At 44.6% G+C, this 22,046-nt stretch overlaps 2 protein-coding genes across 2 annotated transcripts; one reads left to right on the top strand and one right to left on the bottom strand.

Moving 5' to 3' along the window:
- Positions 1-69: 69 nt before the first annotated feature.
- On the bottom strand, positions 70-1,316 carry LOC129868642 (rhodopsin-like). Its single transcript, XM_055942805.1, has 2 exons — positions 577-1,316; positions 70-489 (listed from the first exon to the last, which is right to left on the bottom strand). The coding sequence occupies exons 1-2, from the start codon at positions 1,267-1,269 to the stop codon at positions 70-72; spliced, it is 1,113 nt and encodes a 370-aa protein (XP_055798780.1). The 5' UTR covers positions 1,270-1,316.
- A 465-nt stretch (positions 1,317-1,781) lies between these two features.
- On the top strand, positions 1,782-21,707 carry LOC129814162 (palmitoyltransferase ZDHHC8B-like). The gene is made up of 10 exons (XM_055867036.1): positions 1,782-2,144; positions 12,759-12,880; positions 14,580-14,737; positions 15,593-15,765; positions 16,064-16,166; positions 16,310-16,401; positions 16,510-16,642; positions 16,878-16,992; positions 17,279-17,397; positions 17,547-21,707. The coding sequence occupies exons 1-10, from the start codon at positions 2,041-2,043 to the stop codon at positions 18,663-18,665; spliced, it is 2,238 nt and encodes a 745-aa protein (XP_055723011.1). The 5' UTR covers positions 1,782-2,040; the 3' UTR covers positions 18,666-21,707.
- Positions 21,708-22,046: the final 339 nt, after the last annotated feature.

Here is a 22,046-nt window from a genome sequence, read left to right on the forward strand (position 1 = left end):
GCAGTTCTACGTAGCAGTTGGTCTGGGTTGATGCCAGTAAATTAGCAATGTGTGTATAGCCATATCTATCTACCTTCTGCAGGAGCAAGACAGTTTCTTTACTCCATAGAGGAAGATGTAAGGTATGATGCAGGTGTAAGAGGATGCGATGTAGCTGGCCACCTCCACCACTACGGAGGACGTGTGGATGTTGCTGGATATCCTCAGTAAGAGGTGGGTCACCCAGCACACCACAAACACAGTGGCCACAGCCACCACGCTCTTGGCTGCCCTCACCTGCGTGCCTGAGCCTGGGCTGAGCTTAGCTGGAGGCTGGGAGGTCCTCTGGCGATCAGGTGAAGCTCTGACTCTGCTGTCATCAACCTCAACCTGGTAGAGGGGGGAACTGATTGAGCTGTGTACAACAGAGGGTCCTGCACAAGGTAGGACAGAGCAGGAGACACCAGGCAGGTTGGGGCGGATATCTGAAATCCTCTGGTTTCTAGAACTCTGAGGGAAAACTGGAGAAGTAACCATTGGTAAATCTGCCTCTTTATCACATGTCTTGATGCCTGTTTCATCATATTTCTCTGAGACGTCCATCTTCTCCCGCTTGTTAGGTAGAGCATTATCTGTCCCCTTGTGAAGGTCTGAAGTCAGGCCCTTGATACGCATCTGGTTCCTTAGCAGAGTGATCACAATCTGGATGCTGGAGAACACTATACCAGCGATGGGGAGGGCGTTAGCAAGGGTCAGATACAATGTCTCATAGGTCTGCCTTGCAGTTTGGGAGGGAAATACTTCTATACAGTCCTTGTGGCTCTCATTCCCACTGTCCACCTGGACAAAGAAGAAGTGTGGAACACTGAAGACCCCAGCCACTGTCCAGCTGCCAGCCAGGAGATAGGCTACGAGACGGAGGCTATCTAGCTGGACCGGAGCTCCTCCACGTTTCAGAGAGCCCACCAGCTTCTGGTACCAGAACACACTAATAAACAAGGTGGAGAAGATACTGCTGGTCTCCGACACGTCCGAGCAGAACCGGAACACACCGCAGTAGGCTTCCCCCAGGAACCAGCGGCCAGCAAAGTCAGCCATGGTATCGGGGAGATCCACCAGGTAGTTGGTGATGAGGTTGGAGATGGCCAGGTTGATGAAGAGGAGCTCGTTGGTGCGGAGATGGGACTTAGGTCCAGGGAGAGAGCGGAGACCCAGCCAGTTGTTCCCCAGGATCCCTAGTAGGCACATCAGCCCTCGGATTAAGGCTTCGATCCAATCCTTTGCATCCATCACATCTGAGGCATCTATGTCTGAGCCTTATTTGATGGCTCAACATGTATAAGGGATGTTAATATCATGCTTCAGGTCCAACCCCACAACAAGTCCTTAGAGACTCAACCTCACATTTGCTATACATTTCTTGTCTTCAGTACTTGGAGAACACAAGAGGCTCATTGTATCCCAATACAGAAGAGAAAAACCTAACTGAACTTGGATCAGTGGAAAGGAGTAACCTGACCACCATATACTGTACCAGGGTGTGAATAGCCTATGTTTAGGTTGTTAGTATTCAATTATGTACAAATGTGTAATATTCTATCTCTGACTATAGTGCAACATTATTGTCCATTTCTAATGACACAAATGCATTTCCATGGTAAAGCAAATTACATTTTTAATCAAGAGTATGGCTATGAAATTAAATAATTGTTGTATTTTTTTGGTTAACATACAGCACAACGTGGTCTAGCCTGCTATAGTGTAGTTTACGTCATCCATTCTTTCCCCCCGTCGAAAACCCCACAAACAGAGCCTTGGCCAGTACGCAGCGCGGCTTCGCTAAGTTTTTCGGGACCAGTCGGGACTGTGGGATTTCCAAGACGGTCACAGTTCATTGGACTTTTTCACCATGCATTCGTTTGCATTTGATCCATCGAAAACCAGGACAGAGATCAGGACATAGAAGAGTGGGAATACATCGTATCGTGGATCATTATTTTATCTTGGTGTAATCGTTTCGTTAGAATAAACTGCTGATGTTTGTGGAAAGTAGGCTACAGAATGCCCACCAGCGGCGATGAGAGAATTAAAGGCAGCGCGTTTATTCCAGTGTCCACTGCTGCCGTACTCCTCGTTGGGTCCACCACTTTATTCTTCGTATTTACGTAAGTTGACCACTATGCCTCCTTCAGGAAAAGTAGTTAATAACAGACACTAATGTAGGCCTACCCTTTTAAACTACAGTATACTATTCCATACATTAAGTGGTCTGGAGATTTAAAGATAATTCAATGGATAAGGCAATGAGCATGCACGTTTACTCCAAACTGTAGCTTTCTCCAGTGAAATATTGGGATAAAATAGGTTATGTTGCTCACGCACTATGCAAACTAGTATAAACATTTTAAGGCGCGTCCACATTCGGAAGTTCGAACATTCCCCAGTATTATTGTAGCGTTCAATCGGACAGAAGTGTAACGATGACACCATTTTGGGGGGTGAGAAAAAGCAATTTAGTAAAAAGACCTCAAAAAATATTCTGGTGTAATTTTATTTGCATATCAATATGCAATATTATTCATAAAACAGTTCAGCAATACTGTACCCAAAGCTGTCCATTAGGAGTTACCAGTGGTGGAAAAATGACCCATTTGTCATACTTGAATAAAAGTAAAGATACCTTAATAGAAAATGACTCAAGTAAGACTGAAAGTCACCCAGTAAAATACTACTTGAGTAAAAGTCTAAAAGTATTTGGTTTTAAATATACCTAAGTATCAAAAGAACATGTAATTGGTAAAATATACATAAGTATCAAAGTAAAAGTATAATTTCTAATTCTTTATATTAAGCAAGCCTGAAGGCACTATTTTCTTGTTTTTTATTTGTTTACATATAACCAGGGGCACACTCCAACACTCAGACATAATTTACCAAAGAGTCATGTGTGTTTAGTGAGTCAGCCAGATCAGAGGCAGTAGGGATGACCAGGAAGGGCTATTCTCTTGATATGTGGGTGAATTGGACCATTTTCTTGTACTGCCAACATTCAAAGTGTAACTTTTGGGTGTCAGGGAAAATGTATGGAGTAAAAAGTACATTTTTTTAGGAATGTAGTAAAGTAAAAGTACACTACTTGACCAAAAATATGTGGACACCTGCTCGTCGAACATCTCATTACAAAATCATGGGCATTAATATGGAGTTGGTGTCCCCTTTGCTGCTATAACTGCCTCCACTCTTCTGGGAAGGCTTTCCACTAGATGTGGGAACATTTCTGCAGCCACAAGCGCATTAGTGAGGTCGGGCACTAATGTTAGGCGATTAGGCCTGGCTCGCAGTCGGTGTTCCAATTCACCCCAAAGATGTTCGATGGGGTTGAGGTCAGGGCTCTGTGCAGGCCAGTCAAGTTCTTCCATGCCGATGTCGATAAACCATTTCTGTATGGACCTTGCTTTGTGCACAGGGCATTGTCATGCTGAAAAAGGAAAGGGCCTTCCACAAACTGTTGCCACAAAGTTGGAAGCACAGAATCGTCTAGAATGCCATTGTGTCATTTAGCGTTAAGATTTCCCTTTACTGGCAGTGTTCTGGCATCCACCAAACCCAGATTCATCGTCGGACTGCCAGATGGTGAAGCGTGATTCGTCACTCCAGAGAACACGTTTCCACTGCTCCAGTGTCCAATGGCGGCGAGCTTTACACCACTCCAGCCGATGCTTGGCATTGCGCATGGTGTTCTAAGGTTGTGTGCGGCTGCTCAGCCATGGAAACCCATTTCATGAAGCTCCCGACCGAAACATTTCTTGTGCTGACGTTGCTTCCAGAGGCAGTTTGGAACTTGGTAGTGAGTGTTGCAACTGAGGACAGACGATTTTTACGCGCTACACACTTCAGCACTCGGCGGTCCCGTTCTGTGAGCTTGTGTGGCCTACCATTTCGCGGCTGAGTTGTTGTTGCTCCTAGATGTTTCCACTTCACACTTCACACTTCACAGCACATATAGTTGACCGGGCAGCTCTAGCAGGGCAGTAATTTGACGAACTGACTTGTTGGAAAGGTGACATCCTATGACAGTGCCACGTTGAAAGTCACTGAGCTCTTCAGTAAGGCCATTGTACTGCCAATGTTTGTCTAAGGAGATTGCATGGCGGTGTGCTCGATTTTATACACCTGTCAGCAACAGGTGTGGCTGAAACAGAAACATGCATTTGTATATATAGCGTATAAATTCTCCAAAATTGTAAAGTACAAGAACCCTCCAAAAAAGACTTTAGTACTTTAAAGTATTTTTACTCAAGTATTTTACGCCACTGGTAGTTACATTTCATTGCCTAATATCATGTTGATCCTCTTAATCTGAGCTACTGTGGGCTATTTGAATTTGGTATGGGGACTGTGTTAAGAGGCTATTTAACCGTTAGGCCTGTCTCAGGCCATTTTCTACTTAGGCTATACTCAAATGTTCGGATGATGATGTGGTTCAGTGGTTGATATAATAACTGGGTCCTGATCCGGAAACATAAATATCATGACCCCAAACACACCTCTCAGAGCTATAGCCTACACCAGCATGCCCCAAGTGATGTCACAATTTATTCCTAAATCCCTTTATCTTCTTCCAGAGTGCAATGATGCTGAGAACTTAGTCAGGTATATTTCCTAGAAGTCAGACTGGGTCAGTTTAGGTTCCCGAATGAATCCCTTGTTTTCTCAAAACAACCTTTTAGAAATGTGAGGATCACTGCCAACATTATCCCCTAGATTGCTAGTAGAGCCTTGGTGAGTAGACCTAATACCATAACAGCTGTTAACCAAGTCCACTGACCCCTGACCTCTGTAGCCAGATATGTCCAAGTTCCCTCCTCTGTTGTTTTTCAAGCAAAGTTTAAATTGGGTCCTCTAGCACAGTGGTATTCAAACATTTTCAGCGGGGACCCATTTTTTTACTCCACCACAAATCTAATGACACAAGCTCAAAATCAGTACATTTAGATTTTCACATCAACAATTAACCTTCAATTCATTACACTTTCATCTCTCTTATCAAAAATAAATAGAACCAATAAATACATTTACTCAATAAAAAACATTTGTGTATTGTCCCATAAAATAAACTGTACACTTAATGTTTGGTTCCCTCCAAAAAGTATTATTAACCCCGCAACCCCAACATTGAATACCAGTGCTCTAGCATATGTGAAGTTTAGGACTTTCTGGTCGATGCCCTTTGATTCCCCCATCTGTGGAACTAGTGTTGAAACTAAGGGTCCTGAATCTTGGAATCTTGCAAGAGGAGTAGAGACCGTTGTCTTCTGGTCAAATCAAATCTTATTTGTCACATACTTTGTAAAGTATGTGTTTGGTCCGGGCAGCTCCGGACTGAAGGGCAGCTCCGGACTGAAGGGCAGCTCCGGACTGAAGCAAACAATGGTCAGGGCGTGACAGACATCTATGTCATTGTCGCCCGGGAGCAGTTGTTTGGGGTTTACTGCCTTGCTCAAGGGCGAACCGCAGGTTTTTTCCAACTTGCCGGCTTGGGATTCGAACCAGTGACCTTTCGGTAACTGGCCGGCCCAATGCTCTTAAACGCTAGGGCTATTGCACTGTGGTTATTATTGCAGATTTCTCTGAAGATTGAAGATCACCAACAAGAGAGAATATAACTTTCTGAAAACGTTCCCAGTGAGAGATTTCACTATAATAAAGCATAGTGTCTACAGAAAGTATTCAGACCCATTCACTTTTTCCACATTTTGTTACGTTACAGCCTTATTCTCAAATGGATATTAAAAAATCCTCAGCAATCTACAGACAATACCCCATAATGACAAAGTGAAAAATGTTTGCAAATGTATTAAAAATAAAAACAAAAATACCTTATTTACATAAGTATTCAGACCCTTTGCTATGAGAGTCACCTGAGGTAAATTCAATTGATTGGACATGATTTGGAAAGGTACACACCTGTCTATATAAGGTCCCACAGTTGACAGTGCATGTCAGAGCAAAAACCAAGCCATGAGGTTGAAGGAATTGTCCGTAAAGCTCAGAGACAGGATTGTGTCGAGGCACAGATCTGGTGAAGAGTACCAAAAAATGTCTGCGGTATTGATGGTACCCAAGAACACACTGGCCTCCATCATTCTTAAATGGATTAAGTTCGGAACCACCAAGACTCTTCCTAGAGCTGGCCGCCCGGCCAAACTGAACAATCAGGGGAGAAGGGCCTTGGTCATGGAGGTGACCAAGAACCCGATGGTCACTCTGACACAGCTCTGGAGTTCCTCTGGAGAGATGGGAGAACCTTTCAGAAGGACAACCATCTCTGCAGCACTCCACCAATCAGGCCTTTATGGTAGAGTGGCCAGACGGAAGCCACTCCTCAGTAAAAGGCACATAACAGCCCGCTTGCTGTTATGTGCCCAGAAGGCCCCTAAAGACTCTCAGACCATGAGAAACAAGGTTCTCTGGTTTGATTAAACCAAGATTGAACTCTTTGGCCTGAATTCCAAGAGTCACGTCTGGAGGAAACCTGGCACCAACCCTACGGTGAAGCATGGTGGTGACAACCCTACGGTGAAGCATGGTGGTGGAAGGGTCATGCTGTGGGGATGTTTTCAGCGGCAGGGACTGGGAGACTAGTCAGGATCGAGGCAAAGAAGAAGGTTGCAAAGTACAGAGAGATCCTTGATGAAAACCTGCTCCAGAGTGCATCATACCCAAGAAGACTCGAGGCTGTAATTGCTGCCAAAGGTGCTTCAACAAAGTACAGAGTAAAGAGTCTGAATACTTATGTAAATGTTTTTATTTTTTATAAATTAGCAAACATTTCTTAAAACCTGTTTCTGCTTTGTCATTATGGGGCATTGTGTGTAGATAGATGATGGAAAAAACAATTTCATACATTTTAGAAGAAGGCTGTAACCTAACAACATTTGGAAAAAGTCAAGGAGTCTGAATACTTTCCGAAGGCACTGTATGTCTGAATTGTCTATTCCATGAACAGCCATTCCTCATAGATAAGGTCATGTTTAAACAGAGTGGTCCAGCCCAATCACACAAGCTCTTTGTTTTCCCTTTCACTCAGGAAGCAGTGGAGGCCCGTTTCATCAACACTTTGCAGGAAGCACATTTATTTACTTGGACATGACCCCAGATCTTTGGGAACCACCCTTTGCTGTAAATTATATAATTATTTGGCAGCAGCAGAAGAAATGGAATCTGGAGGGACAACCTTTTTCCATTACATCATATGTAGGCCTACATTACTGTTAGACAGGCCTTTACCGAGAGAAGGACTGGTCAATCTGTGTCCATCTGTCTGTCTGCTCTGTCAGCAGGGACAGTGTCTTAGTTCCTTTAAAAGCAGGGATGGACAGATTACAGCTCCTGCCGGTGTCTCAACCAAATACAAGCCCACCTTAGTACCACTGAGGAAAAGGGACCTTGGTTGTCTCCCGTCATAAGATCAACCTTGGTTCAGCCAAGGAGTGGGGAGGTGGGGGTGAGGGTACATTTGGGCACCTCGGGGTTTGTAGTATATGGCTAATATACCACGACTAAGGGCTGTATCCAGGCATTCCGTGTTGCGTTGTGCATAAGAACAGCCCTTAGCCGTAGTATATTGGCCATATACCACACCCCCTCAGGCCTTATTGCTTAATTTCTCCACGCGGGATGGACATTTGACTTCTGCTTTTATCCTATTCACAAAAGACATACAAAGGCCAAAGGGCCTTGGATAAAGCTACAGAATGTAATTTTGTATGTTTGATTGTTGGTGCAGTAGAATGAATGTAGTTTTTTTTTTAAAGCTAGTTTTTTTTTATAAAGCTACATTCATTGGACATTCAAGCATCACTAAACACTTATAGTGTTTGGTACTAAGGGTAGAACCACAAACAAGCAAAGATTCTCACAAATGGTAACGTCAATGGTGTTTCCTAGTAACAATTTGTCAGTTAATCTCAACATTTGATGTAGCTGAGATGTGGCAAAGTTCTGTACGTAGAAGCCTTCTTGACCTTTCATTCTGAGTTAATTATGGGACCATGTGCAGAGGGGAGGAAGTCAGATGTGATACACACCCGTAGTGGGTCAGATATTTATAGAATAACACTCCACTCTATCCTTCCCTCCCCACCCAAACAAACATTTCGTTTTTTTCCCACATACACATCAATCCCTACACATACAACACTATTATATGTAATATAAATATATCGTTGATATTCAAGCCATAGTTTTTATAGTTCAATGAAGTAGTCTCTCCAAACCATCTTATAACAGTGCTATGTGTTCATTCAGTGTAATCAATTGTGGCTAAAGCCAATTCATACAGTACCTTCCATAGGTCTGATGATCATATCTTATTCAACATGTCTAACATCCATGAGATGTTCAAGGAGCTGTAGTTGTGAGAATCTCTAATGCTCTCCTCTGCTTGCTGCTTGACCGATGTGACACTGGTGGTGTTGACTAGCTGACCAACAGCTGGGCTCTTCTCAGGCATGGCAGTGTGCAGATTGGACAGTCTCAGCAGCAGTTTACCCTTCTGGATGATTTAATACTGCTCTGCAGTCTGTTTCATTAGGCGCAGGGCAGGGGCTTGTCTACCCGCCTGGCCACACTGCAGCGTGAGGAACTCTCCATGTGCAGTTGCTCCAGATGGTCACAAACCAATGATGGTCCAGGCAGCAGGCCCACTCATGCAAAGGCTTCCACAGGAATAATCCCTTTGATAAGAAAACAATCAGTCGCGGGCCGACCCTCCGCACTCATCCCAAATGACTTTGACTGATTTCTACTTATTTGGAACGCATTATCATTATCTTCCATACTGTGCTCATTTAGTATTTTTAGGTGATGTATCCATTATTTGACAGATGGGTGAAGGGGTAGAGGAATCGACCAGATAAATCATTTGTTTTAAAAAGATGAACAGTGCCAGTATACTTATTCCGAATTGCCTTTTTGGCTCCTTGTTTCCCCCATGACCCATTGGTCTTGCTGGAATAGGAGGACGGTGAAAGTGGTATGCAGGCACATGAACACCACTCCAGACTGACTGGGCTTGATACCTACTATTTAGTGATGCCCAGCTGGCAGCTACCCCTGAATCTGCCAACTTAATCCACATTTCCTATTTATACTGTAGGGTGGCTAGACTTGCAAGTACAGTATACTATAGATATACTTGGACAAGTACAGTATACTGTAGATATACTGGGACAAGTACAGTATGGACTCTGTGTAGTACAAGGGTACAGTATAATGTATAGTACAAGGGTACAGTATTATGCACATATCCATGTAATCTAGCTCTGTTATGACAATTTAAGTACATCTCAAACATGACCACATTTAGTGAAATGTTTCTTCAGAGAAGACATAGATATAAATCCCCTCCTCCAGCTTTGTGAACCTACTGTTCTGTTCCCCTCATTAATCTGGTTTACTCAGTAGTACAATTAGGTGTTAATCTGTTTCAATTAAAGGCCCAGTGCAGTCAAAAACATCTATATATATTTACACACTATGAGGTTGGAATAATACTGTTAAATTGTGGAAATTATGATAATGCCTTTTTAGTGTAAGAGCTGTTTGCAAAGACCGACTAAAATGTCAGCCTGTTTTGGTGGAATGGAGTTTTGGCCTGCCTGGTGCCAACACCAGGCGGTAAATTAGTTTATAGACCAAAAAGAAAGAGAGTTCCAAACATCTCTGCCAACAACGTCTAGTTTTCCGTTTTCCCCTACCCACTCAGACCACTCCTAGACACTCCTAGCAAAATTCTTGCTTGAGAAATTTCTCTTTGCTAAAAGGCTCTTTTTTTAAAAACTTTTTTTTCCTTTTTGACCATTTTAATTGAAAACAATCACAGTAAGGTACTTAGTTGCTACCCAGAGATAATTTGATATTGAGATAAAACTGCTGCGTTGGGCCTTTAAGTAAATCCTTATAGAGGAGCATTACTCTGACAGATCTTCATACACAGCTGTTTCTCCAGTACATAACTATACTGTACTTGCCTTTGAAGGCTGTCTTTAAAGGCAGTCATGTCTGTTGCAGCTGTATAGGTGATGGAGTATGTATGGTTTATTTTATTCTATGTGCATGGAATGGGGTCTTTTGGGCTGTGTGTGCTGCTGACCGCTGACAGCAGGTTCTGTGTGTTTGGCGTCTGATGCGAGGATGCCACCATTGTGGGCTGGCAGAGTGGTCTGTAATCCAGAGTCCCTAATCCTGGGATTATTGGGATTGCAGCTGGCATTGCATTACCAGGCATTCCTTCCGGGGTAACCACCTTCCCCCACACTCTCATCCTAACTGGGGCTGTTCTGTAGGGGTTGGGGATCTTGCACTATGCTGGGCTGGAGCTAGAGCTGGGGAAGGGACTCTAAATTTGGTCAAAATGTTGTCTGTTTCACAGTCTTCACAGTCACGGTCAGTCTAAAGATATTCCATTGGAGTTCAGTTCACACATACAGTGCATTCAGAAAGTATTCAGACCCCTTAACTTTTTCCACATTTTGTTACGTTACAGCCTTATTCTAAAATTGATGAAATAAAAAAATGTCCCTCATCAATCTACACATAATACCCCATAATGTCAAAGCGAAAACAGGTTTTTAGAAATGTTTGCAAATATATTTGCTATGAGACTCGAAATTGAGCTTAGGTGCATCCTATTTCCATTGATCATCCTTGAGATCTTTCTACAACTTGATTGGAGTCCACCTGTGGTAAATTCCATTGGTTGGACATGATTTGGAAAGGCACACACCTGTCTATATAAGGTCCCACAGTTGGCAATGCATGTCAGAGCAAAAATCCAGCCATGAGGTCGAAGAACACTGAAAAAAAAAAGTTTAGAACCAAGACTCTTCCTAGAGCTGGCTGACCGGCCAAACTGAGCAATCGGGGGAGAAGGGTCAAGAACCCGATGATCACTCTGACAGAGCTCCAGAGTTCCTCTTTGGAGATGGGAGAACCTTCCAGAAGGACAACCATTTCTGCAGCACTCCATCAATCAGGCCTTTATGGTAGAGTGGCCAGACGGAAGCCACTCCTCAGAAAAAGGCACATGACAGCCCATTTGGAGTTTGCCAAAAGGCACTTAAAGGACTCTCAGACCATGAGAAACAAGATTCTCTGCTCTGATGAAACCAAGATTGAACTCTGTAATGTGAATGTCAAGCATCACGTCTGGAGGAAACCAGGCATTACTCATCACCTGGCCAATACCATCTCTATAGTGAAGCATGGTGGTGGCAGCATCATGCTGTGGGTATGTTTTTCAGCGGCAGAGACTGGAAGACTAGTCAGGATTGAGGGAAAGATGAATGGAACAAAGTACAGAGTCATACCCAATAAGACTCGAGGCTGTAATCGCTGCCAAAGGTGCTTCAACAAAGTACTGAGTAAAGGGTCTGAATACTTATGTAAATGTGATATTTATTTTTATTAATTTGCAAAAATGTCTAAAAACCTGTTTTTGCTTTATCATTATGGGGTATTGTGTGTAGATTGATGAGGGGAAAAAAAACTATTTAAGCAATTTTAGAATAAGGCTTTAACGTAAAGAAATCTGGAAAAAGGGAAGGGGTCTGAATACTTTCAGAATGCACTGTACACGTTCTGCCCTCGTCACATCCTGACCCTTGACATTTGCAGCTTTGGGTCATGTGGGGTGGAGGAGCCGTCCAGTTTCTGTTTTCACACTGATCACGGTCCTGTTACTGTCACTGTTACAGTCATAGTCATTAATACACAGTCTGCACTTCAATGGCATACCACACTACTGCTGTTGTTATTGTCCCTAAAAATAAAATACCCACAGGAAGGAGATGATAATACCAGTTGTGATAATGTAAGAGGCCCAAAGTTTTTCAAGTGAAGATAAACTCTTCACAGCAGCATGGCTTTGAACTCAATTTCACTGTACAATACATTCAGTCTTAAAATGCAGATAATGCATAGGTTACTCCTGCTGAAATGTAATCATTATACTGTAATTCACTTTGCCTTTTATCTGCGTCTCCTTCAGAAACCCTGATTAATGTACAGAGCCTCTTTTTAATCTCACACTGTAGATACTGTATATAATCATGGAATCCTCTCAGCAAATCTAATTCTCTAGTTTTAAACATATTTGCTTTATGGCAGTGCAAACGCCATGAAGTTCGACATCAGACTGAATTTGGCATTGCCAAGTTCGGAAACTAGTGTATGTTTTGGACAGTAAAACAATACAAATGTATTCAATTACATTTTCCTGCTGAGGCAACCAAATATTTATGATAATGACTGTTGATTGATTCTTACACTGAGCCAAAGAGCTATAGATTTATACCCCTTTGAACACATTCAACCTAGGTATATTACTGGGTTTGTGCTGTGTGTATACTTTGAGTGTGCTGTGTGTATACTGTGAGTGTAATGTGTGTATACTGTGAGTTTAATGTGTGTGTACTGTGAGTGTAATGTGTGTATACTGTGAGTGTAATGTGTGTATACTGTGAGTGTAATGTGTGTGTACTGTGAGTGTAATGTGTGTATGCTGTGAGTGTAATGTGTGTATACTGTGAGTGTAATGTGTGTATACTGTGAGTGTAATGTGTGTATACTGTGAGTGTAATGTGTGTGTACTGTGAGTGTAATGTGTGTATACTGTGCGTGTAATGTGTGTATACTGTGAGTGTAATGTGTGTGTACTGTGAGTGTAATGTGTGTGTATTGTGAGTCCACTGAACTGCATCTTGCCTCTGTCCCAGGTGCCCGTGGCTGGCAGTGACTGTGTCAATCTACGTACCACCATGCAGTGCCATACTGTTCTTCCTTGTCTTGGCCAACTTCACCATGGCAACCTTTATGGATGCAGGCGTTCTCCCCATGGGTGAATAACTACTATACTATGCACAAGTCTATTCAGTACTGTAAATTACAGTTGGTGGGCATGTAGTTGTTCAACTGTATTGAATTATTGTCTACTAGTTATAACATACTAGCTACTAACTGGATTTATTCTTGAATAGAATGATAAACTACGCCAGATGTACACTACCATTCAATAGTTTGGGGTCACAGAAATGTCCTTGTTGTTGAAAGAAAAGCAAATTTTTTGTCCGTTAAAATAACATCATATTGATCAGAAATACTGTGTAGACATTGTTAATGTTGTAAATGACTATTGTAGCTGGAAACGGCAAATTCTTTATGGAATATCTACATAGGCTTCAACTGTCAGGATTCATTAAATAGTACCCGCAAAACACCAGTCTCAATGTCAACAGTGAAGAGGTGACTCTGGGATGCTGGCCTTCTAAGCAGAGTTCCTCTGTCCAGTGTCTGTGTTCTTTTGCCCATCTTAATCTTTTATTTTTATTGGCAAGTCTGAGATATGGCTTTTTCTTTGCAACTCTGCCAAGAAGGCCAGCGTCCCAGAGTCGCCTCTTCACTGTTGACGTTGAGACTGGTGTTTTGCGGATACTATTTAATGAAGCTGCCAGTTGAGGACTTGTGAGGCGTCTGTTTCTCAAACTAGACACTCTAATGTACTTGTCCTCTTGCTCAGTTGTGCAACGGGGCCTCCCACTCATCTTTCTATTCTGTTTAGAGCCAGTTTGCGCTGTTCTGTGAAGGGAGTAGTACACAGCGTTGTACGAGATCTTCAGTTTCTTGGCAATTTCTCGCATGGAATAGCCTTCATTTCTCAGAACAAGAATAGACTGACGAGTTTCAGAAGAAAGGGCTTTGTTTCTGGCTGTTACGGCTCTCGTTTGTGGTAGGAAGAGTGGACCAAGACGCAGCGTGGAAAGTGTTAATGATTTTTTATTCAAAAACACTCAAACAAAATAACGAAAGCGAACAGTTCTGTCAGGCAAAAAACACTGAACAAGATCCCACAAAACCCAAAAGGAAAATGACAACTTATATATGATCCCCAATCAGAGACAACGATAGACAGCTGCCTCTGATTGGGAACCATACTCAGCCAAAAACACAAAGAAATAGAAAACATAGATTTTCCCACCCGTGTCGCACCCTGACCTAACCAAACATGGAGAATAATAAGGATCTCTAAGGTCAGGGCGTGACACTGGCCATTTTGAGTCTGTAATCGAACCGACAAATGCTGATGCTCCAGATACTCAACTTGTCTAAAGAGGGCTAGTTTTATTGCTTCTTTAATCAGAACAACAGATTTCAGCTGTGCTAACATAATTGCAAAAGGGTTTTCTAATGATCAATGAGCCTTTTAAAATTATAAACTTGGATTAGCTAACACGGCGTGCCATTGGAACACAGGAGTGATGGTTGCTGATAATGGGTCCCTGTACGCCTATGTAGATATTCCATAAAAAAAAAAAATCTGTTTCCAGCTACGATAGTCATTTACAACATTAACAATGTCTACATTGTATTTCTGATCAGGTGTTATTTTAATGGACAGAAAATGTGCTTTCCTTTCAAAAACAAGGACATTTCAATGTGACACCAAACTTTTGAACGGTAGTGTATATCTAGTGTTACCCCACTCCCAGTGTTGTGCCATTGATCTGTAGTTCATGTTGAGCTGTGTATTTGTGTTTCAGCTAATGAGGACGAGGACAAGGACGATGACCTCCTCGCTCCGCTCTACAAGAATGTGGACGTGAAGGGTGTCCAGGTCAGGCTGAAGTGGTGTGCCTCCTGCCACTTTTACAGACCTCCACGATGCTCCCACTGCAGTGTCTGTGACCACTGTGTAGAGGTGAGAGAGGGAGAGGGAAGGAGGAGAAAGGGAGGGAGGGTTAGAAAGCGATAAAAGGAGAGAGGGAGGAAAGGGAGACAGAACAAGCAAGGGGTAGTGGAGAGGGGGATGACGGGGTGGTGGGGAGGAAGGGGGAGAATGGGGTGGTGGAGAGGGGGAGGGCGGGGTGGTGGGGAGGGGGAGGACGGGGTGGTGGGAGGAAGGGGGAGGAAGGGGTGGTGGGGAGGAAGGGGGAGGAAGGGGTGGTGGAGAGGGGGAAGAAGGGGTGGTGGAGAGGGGGAGGAAGGGGTGGTGGGGAGGAAGGGTTGTTGGAGAAGGGTAGGAAGAGGTGGAGGAGAGGGTGATGAGGGAGGGTGGAGGGAGGGTGTGCTGTAGTTGTTGAAGGGGAGGGTGGGTCTGAGTAGGGTCAATAGTGTGTGTGGCTGTAGGGTAATGGTGGATGGGGGAGAGAGAATGATGGAGGGATAGAGGGGGAGGGGTGAGAGAGAGAGGGATCACATTAATCAGGTTAATCCCTTTCCCCCAATCCTTTATTGTCCCTGGAACGGAGAGAGATATTTAAAAAGCGTTGGGACAATCTGTGTGTGTACACTGAGGTATATTAAGACAGCTAAGTGCATATCAACATTTGTATGATTTTTGACTTCTGATGATAATGTTTTTTCATTGTCCAATCATTATCAATACCATGTGTAAGTGGCTAGCTAGACCACTCCAAAATACTGTTTGTAGCATGGATACACAATGTTGGACAGAGTCATGTAAAGTAGGCTGCTACAATATGTTGTCATAATTCTCAGAGTGATTGAATGTTTTATCTAATGTTGTATTCCATTGTGTCATAATCCCATGCAGGACTTTGACCACCACTGTCCCTGGGTGAACAACTGTATCGGGAGGCGGAACTACCGCTACTTCTTCCTGTTTCTCCTGTCACTCACGCTGCACATGGTGGGCGTGTTCTCCGGTGGCCTGCTCTACATTCTACACCATCAGGAAGACCTGTGGAAGCTTCACTGTACTGTCACGTATCCTTACTTACACGCACTCTGTGTTCTCTGTGTACTCTGTGTACTCTGTGTACTCTGTGTGTGTGTGTGTGTGTGTGTGTGTGTGTGTGTGTGTGTGTGTGTGTGTGTGTGTGTGTGTGTGTGTGTGTGTGTGTGTGTGTGTGTGTGTGTGTGTGTGTGTGTGTGTGTGTGTGTGTGTGTGTGTGTGTGTGTGTGTGTGTGTGTGTGTGTGTGTGTGTGTGCAGTATGATCATGGTCATTCATTTGTAAAGCTTCCTAAAGAGAGCTGTTGAGTCTCCTTTACTGCTGCGTCCAGGTTGGTGGTGATGAGTGTATCAGGTCTGTTCTTCATTCCTGTCCTGGGCCTCACAGGGTTCCACCTCTATCTGGTGTCTAGGGGCAGAACCACCAATGAACAGGTCAGACAAACCCTGGGCTGTACTTCATTCCATGTAACTCATGCTTTTAAATGACTAGATAAACGGTTTCTGTACTATATAATGGGGTGACTCTAGGTTGAGTCCACACTTTAATTATGAAATTGTTGGTGACTTTTTCACAGGTTACTGGGAAGTTTCAAGGAGGGGTCAACCCTTTCACTCTAGGTTGCTGTGGCAACTTGCAGTATCTCATATGTAGTCCCATCTCTCCAAAGTAAGAAACATTTCACGTTTTATGTAAACATCATGTACAGTATAATATATTGTAAACGGCCCCTAAATTGGAGCTCATTAACTCATCTGTTTGCTTGGACCATACCAGGTATACAGCGAGGCCCATTAAGAAATCAACAGTTCGCATCATGCCTCCTTTCCTGAGACCAGAGACTGACAGACAGATCCCAATTATTAGGGTCAGGGATATCGGCGTCCAGCGTCATGATCTCCAAAGTAAAGTAAGTCTGTCCACTCCAAATACCCTCAGTAGGGAAGATCCCCTATTCACACACACACACACACACACACACACACACACACACACACACACACACACACACACACACACACACACACACACACACACACACACACACACACACACACACACACACACACACATACAGCATCGTTATTAGACTTCATCAGCAGATCAGATATAATTAACTGTATTTCCTACTTTTCCGCTCTCAGCGCCTGTCCGCTGACGGTATGGACGAGCCAGATATTAAACGTCTGAGCACCCCACCCCCGCTGCACCCCAAACCAGACCCCAACCTGCTGAAGAGCCACCTAGCAGCCCTAGAGGGTAGGGTCACGTTACTAATCTGACAACCAAGCATACAGTACCTGTATTTATGCACCTCGTATTATAGATGACTTGAGGAAATGATCAGTCCAGAAACCCCTCAAACGGTCATCCACTGCTCTCAACACTGCATCATGGTGGTGACATTATTCCATGTACCATGAAAGGCTTGTGTTAAATTCCACATACATTACTGTCTCTCTCTGGACTAGGTTCAGTCCCACTAGATATGATGGTAATTCATTTCACATTTTGGTGAATATTAATCCTCCTTCCTCTGTTTCAGTTCCAGAGAGTAGTCTTCATCCCAAACCATTGATCCCTCCCCCTGGGCAGATCCTGCAGCAGCTCAGGCCAGCACTGCAGTCCCCCACCAAGCCAACACCACCCTTATCTGTCCAACAGGTCAGTTATATCATTCGCAATAATGACATCAGATACACTGTGCATTTCTTGCGCTGTGTTTGGAGCCGTTTTCACAGATCATGGTTGTGTTTTGTGGTTTGAGAGCTCTCTGACGGTCTGTTATATGTTGTGGTTGTGGTTGTGTCTAGGTGGCACTAGATCAACAGGGGGGCAGCAGTAGAGGTCATTACTTGTCATCAGAACCCATCCTGGCCAGAGTGGACCAGCAGCTAGCCTTCCAGTCGGGTCCCATGTCCGCTCCGCACCAGCTCAACTCTCTCACCCTTAGCACCCGCTTCCTCACCCATGAACACGCCTATCGACATGGAAACAAGCTGCCGGCCTTGCACTCAGAAGGTCTGATCTCCCACCAGGCGTCTCCGGGCGGGATCCCCCCTCACAACCCCCTGTCCAGCCGCAGCAGCCTCTCCTACAGCAACCTGATGAACCCAGGTGACCCTAACTACATGCCCCAGCGAGGGGGACCGCCACTTCACTACCACCCCCACTTCTTGACCCTGGGCCCTGATGGCAGTGTGCTGCAGGGGTCCCCTTCACATGCCTACAGCCCCGTGTTCATGGGGGTCAGCAGACAATCTCCCCAGACAAGGGACACTTTACCCAGGGATCCCTCTCTACGGGACCTCACCCCTCAGGCCCTCACCCCTCAGGCCCTGATGCACAGGGACCTCTCCCCACAGACCTTGATCCATCGGGAGGCCTCTCCGGTCCGCTACGATAACCTCTCCAAGTCCATCATGGCCTCCATCAAGGAGCGACGGGAGATGGAGGCGAGGGACAGGATGCTGCGGATGCAGGCCAGGTCCCAGGCCCTGTACGGCTGCCCAGACATGGGGGTCTACGACATCCCCAGCAGACGCAGCCTCCCTGCAGACAGCATGCGCCCCCCAGGTTCCCGCGCCCCCACCCCACCCTCATACGGCTCCAGGGAGTTCATGATGAGCACTGGTATTTTGGGGTACGGAGGTACAAGGTCGCCCCTCTCCAGTGTCTCATCATCCTCTCTGACCCGAGCCCCCAGGACTTCCAGCTCCCCCCTGCAGAGCAGCAGTAGCCTACAGAGTAAGGGTCGTTTCCCCTCCCCATCTTACCTCCCCCCAGACAGGCAGGCCAAGCCCTCACCCTCCTCCTGCACCCTGCCCCACACCCCCTCCTCTTCCTCTGCCCCATACGTCCCCCCAAAACGCCCCTCACTCATATGCGCCATGGAGGGCAAGGACTCAGCACCCTTGGCTTTCTCCAAATAGGAAACATTAAGTCTTCCTGAGGGTGTATGCAGCCAGTCAGCCACACCACTCTGCAGTGTTAGCCTGTATATCCACAACTTCCCAGCACGGTGTAAGTGTGTCTGTGTGGGAGGGTGTGGGAGTCGAGAGGACATCAATATGCAGTTATGGGAATAATTTTGTACAGATATTTATACTTGGTTCTCTTGCTAGACAAGGGTGTGTTTTGAATAAAGACTGAGTGTTAACCAACACCATATGCAGATATCTGATTCTCAGGACAGTGGCCAGTTGGCAGACAGTTGTGCCTCCTCATGTAGTCAAAGGAACCAATAACAGAGGAAATGTACAGAATACTTATCTTTGATTGTTGATATACAGTACCAGTCAAAAGTTTGGACACACCTACTCATTCAAAGGTTTTTCTTTATTTTTACTATTTTCTACATTGTAGAATAATAGTGAAGAAATCGAAACTATGAAATAACATATATGCAATCATGTATTAACCAAAAAAGTGTTAAACAAATATATTTTATATTTGAGATTCTTCAAAGTAGCCACCCTTTGCCTTGATGACAGCTTTGCACACTTTCATGAGGTAGTCACCTGTAATGCATTTCAATTAACAGTTGTGCCCTGTTAAAAAGTGTGGAATTTCTTTCCTTCATAATGTGTTTGAGCCAATCAGTTATGTTGTGACAAGGTAGGGGTGGTATACAGACGATAGCCCTATTTGGTTTAATACCAAGTCCATATTATGGCAAGAACAGCTCAAATAAGCAAAGAGAAATGACAGTCCATCATTACTTTAAGACATTTATTTTATTTATTTTTATTTATTTTACCAGGTAAGTTGACTGAGAACACGTTCTCATTTGCAGCAACGACCTGGGGAATAGTTACAGGGGAGAGGAGGGGGATGAATGAGCCAATTGTAAACTGGGGATTATTAGGTGACCATGATGGTTTGAGGGCCAGATTGGGAATTTAGCCAGGACACCGGGGTTAACACCCCTACTCTTACGATAAGTGCCATGGGATCTTTAATGACCTCAGAGAGTCAGGACACCCGTTTAACGTCCCATCCAAAAGACGGCACCCTACACAGGGCAGTGTCCCCAATCACTACCCTGGGGCATTGGGATATTTTTTAGACCAGAGGAAAGAGTGCCTCCTACTGGCCCTCCAACACCACTTCCAGCAGCATCTGGTCTCCCATCCAGGGACTGACCAGGACCAACCCTGCTTAGCTTCAGAAGCAAGCCAGCAGTGGTATGCAGGGTGGTATGCTGCTGATGGTCAGTCAATCTGAAACATTTCAAGAACTTTGCAGTCGCAAAAACCATCAAGCGCTATGATGAAACTGGCTCGCCACAGGAAAGGAAGACCCAGAGTTACCTCTGCTGCAGAGGATAAGTTAATTAGAGTTAACTGCACCTCAGATTGCAGCCCAAACAAATGCTTCACAGAGTTCAAGTAACAGACACATCTCAACATCAACTGTTCAGAGGAGACTGCGTGAATCAGGCCTTCATGGTTGAATTGCTGCAAACAAACCACTACTAAAGGACACCAATAATAAGAAGAGACTTGCTTGGGCCAAGAAACCCGATCAATGGACATTAGACCGGTGGAAATCCATCTAATTTGGTCTGATGAGTCGAAATGTGAGATTTTTGGTTCCAACCGTCGTGTCTTTGTGAGATGCAGAGTAGGTGAATGGATGATCTCCGCATGTGAGGTTCCCACCGTGAAGCATGGAGGAGAAGTTGTGATGGTGTGGGGGTGCTTTTTTTTATTTATTTTTTTATCCCCTTTTCTCCCCAATTTTCATGGTATCCAATCGCTAGTAATTACTATCTTGTCTCATCGCTACAACTCCCGTACGGGCTCGGGAGAGACGAAGGTTGAAAGTCATGCGTCCTCCGAAGCACAACCCAACCAAGCCGCACTGCTTCTTTAACACAGCGCGCCTCCAACCCGGAAGCCAGCCGCACCAATGTGTCAGAGGAAACACCGTGCACCTGGCCCCCTTGGTTAGCACGCACTGCTCCCAGCCCGCCGCAGGAGTCACTGGAGCGCGATGAGACAAGGAAATCCCTACCGGCCAAACCCTCCCTTACCCGGACGACGCTAGCCCAATTGTGCGTCGCCCCACGGACCTCCCGGTCGCGGCCGGCTGCGACAGAGCCTGGGGGCGAACCCAGAGACTCTGGTGGCGCAGTTAGCACTGCGATGCAGTGCTCTAGACCACTGCGCCACCCGGGAGGCCTGTGGGGGTGCTTTTCTGGTGACTGTTTGTGATTTAGTTAGAATTCAAGGCACATTTAACCAGCATGGCTACCACAGCATTTTGCATTGATACGCCATCCCATCTGGTTTGTGCTTAGTGGGACTATCATTTGTTTTTCAACAGGGCAATGAGTCAGGGCTATTTGACCAATAAGGAGAGTGATGGAATGCTGCGTCAGGTGACCTGGCCTCCACAATCACCCGACCTCAACCCAGTTGAAATGGTTAGGGATGAGTTGGACCACAGAGTGAAGGCAAAGCAGCCAACAAGTGCTCAGCATATGTGGGAACTCCTTCAAGACTGCTGGAAAAGCATTCCTCATGATGCTGGTTGAGAGAATGCCAAAAGTGTGCAATGCTGTCATCAAGGCAAAGGGTGGCTACTTTGAAGAATCTCAAATATAAAATATATTCTGATTTGTTTAACACTTTTTTGGTTACTACATGATTCCATATGTGTTATTTCATAATGTTGATGTCTTCACTATTATTCTACAATGTAGAAAATAGTCAAAATAAAGAAAAACCACTGGGTTTTTGAATGAGTAGGTGTGTCCAAACTTTTGACTGGTATTGTATGTGTTTTGGTATATGTGTTTTGGTATATCTGTTTTGATATATCTGTGTTTTGATATATCTGTTTGATAATGCTTTTGAGAAATAATGTCATGTGATGATGATGAGACATATTATTTTGCATCTGTTGAAGTCATGCTTTATTAATATTTTGTAGTTGTTTTGACAAATAAAAAAGTGACTGTTTTGTTCCTTTTTTTGTATTAGTTGTTGTTTTTGCCACCAGCTTCATGTCCACATCCCAAGTTCATCCCTAACCCAGGCTTCATGTACACATCCCCGTTCAAACCTAACCCTAACCCTAACCCTAGCTTCATGTCCACATCCCAGTTCATCCCTAACCCAGGCTTCATGTACACATCCCCGTTCATCCCTAACCCAGGCTTCATGTACACATCCCAAGTTCATCCCTAACCCAGGCATCATGTACACATCCCCGTTTAAACCTAACCCTAGCTTCATGTCCACATCCCAAGTTCATCCCTAACCCAGGCTTCATGTACACATCCCCGTTCAAACCTAACCCTAGCT

The sequence above is a fragment of the Salvelinus fontinalis genome, chromosome 2, assembly GCF_029448725.1.
Source record: "Salvelinus fontinalis isolate EN_2023a chromosome 2, ASM2944872v1, whole genome shotgun sequence".
Classification (NCBI taxonomy): Eukaryota; Metazoa; Chordata; class Actinopteri; order Salmoniformes; family Salmonidae; genus Salvelinus; species Salvelinus fontinalis.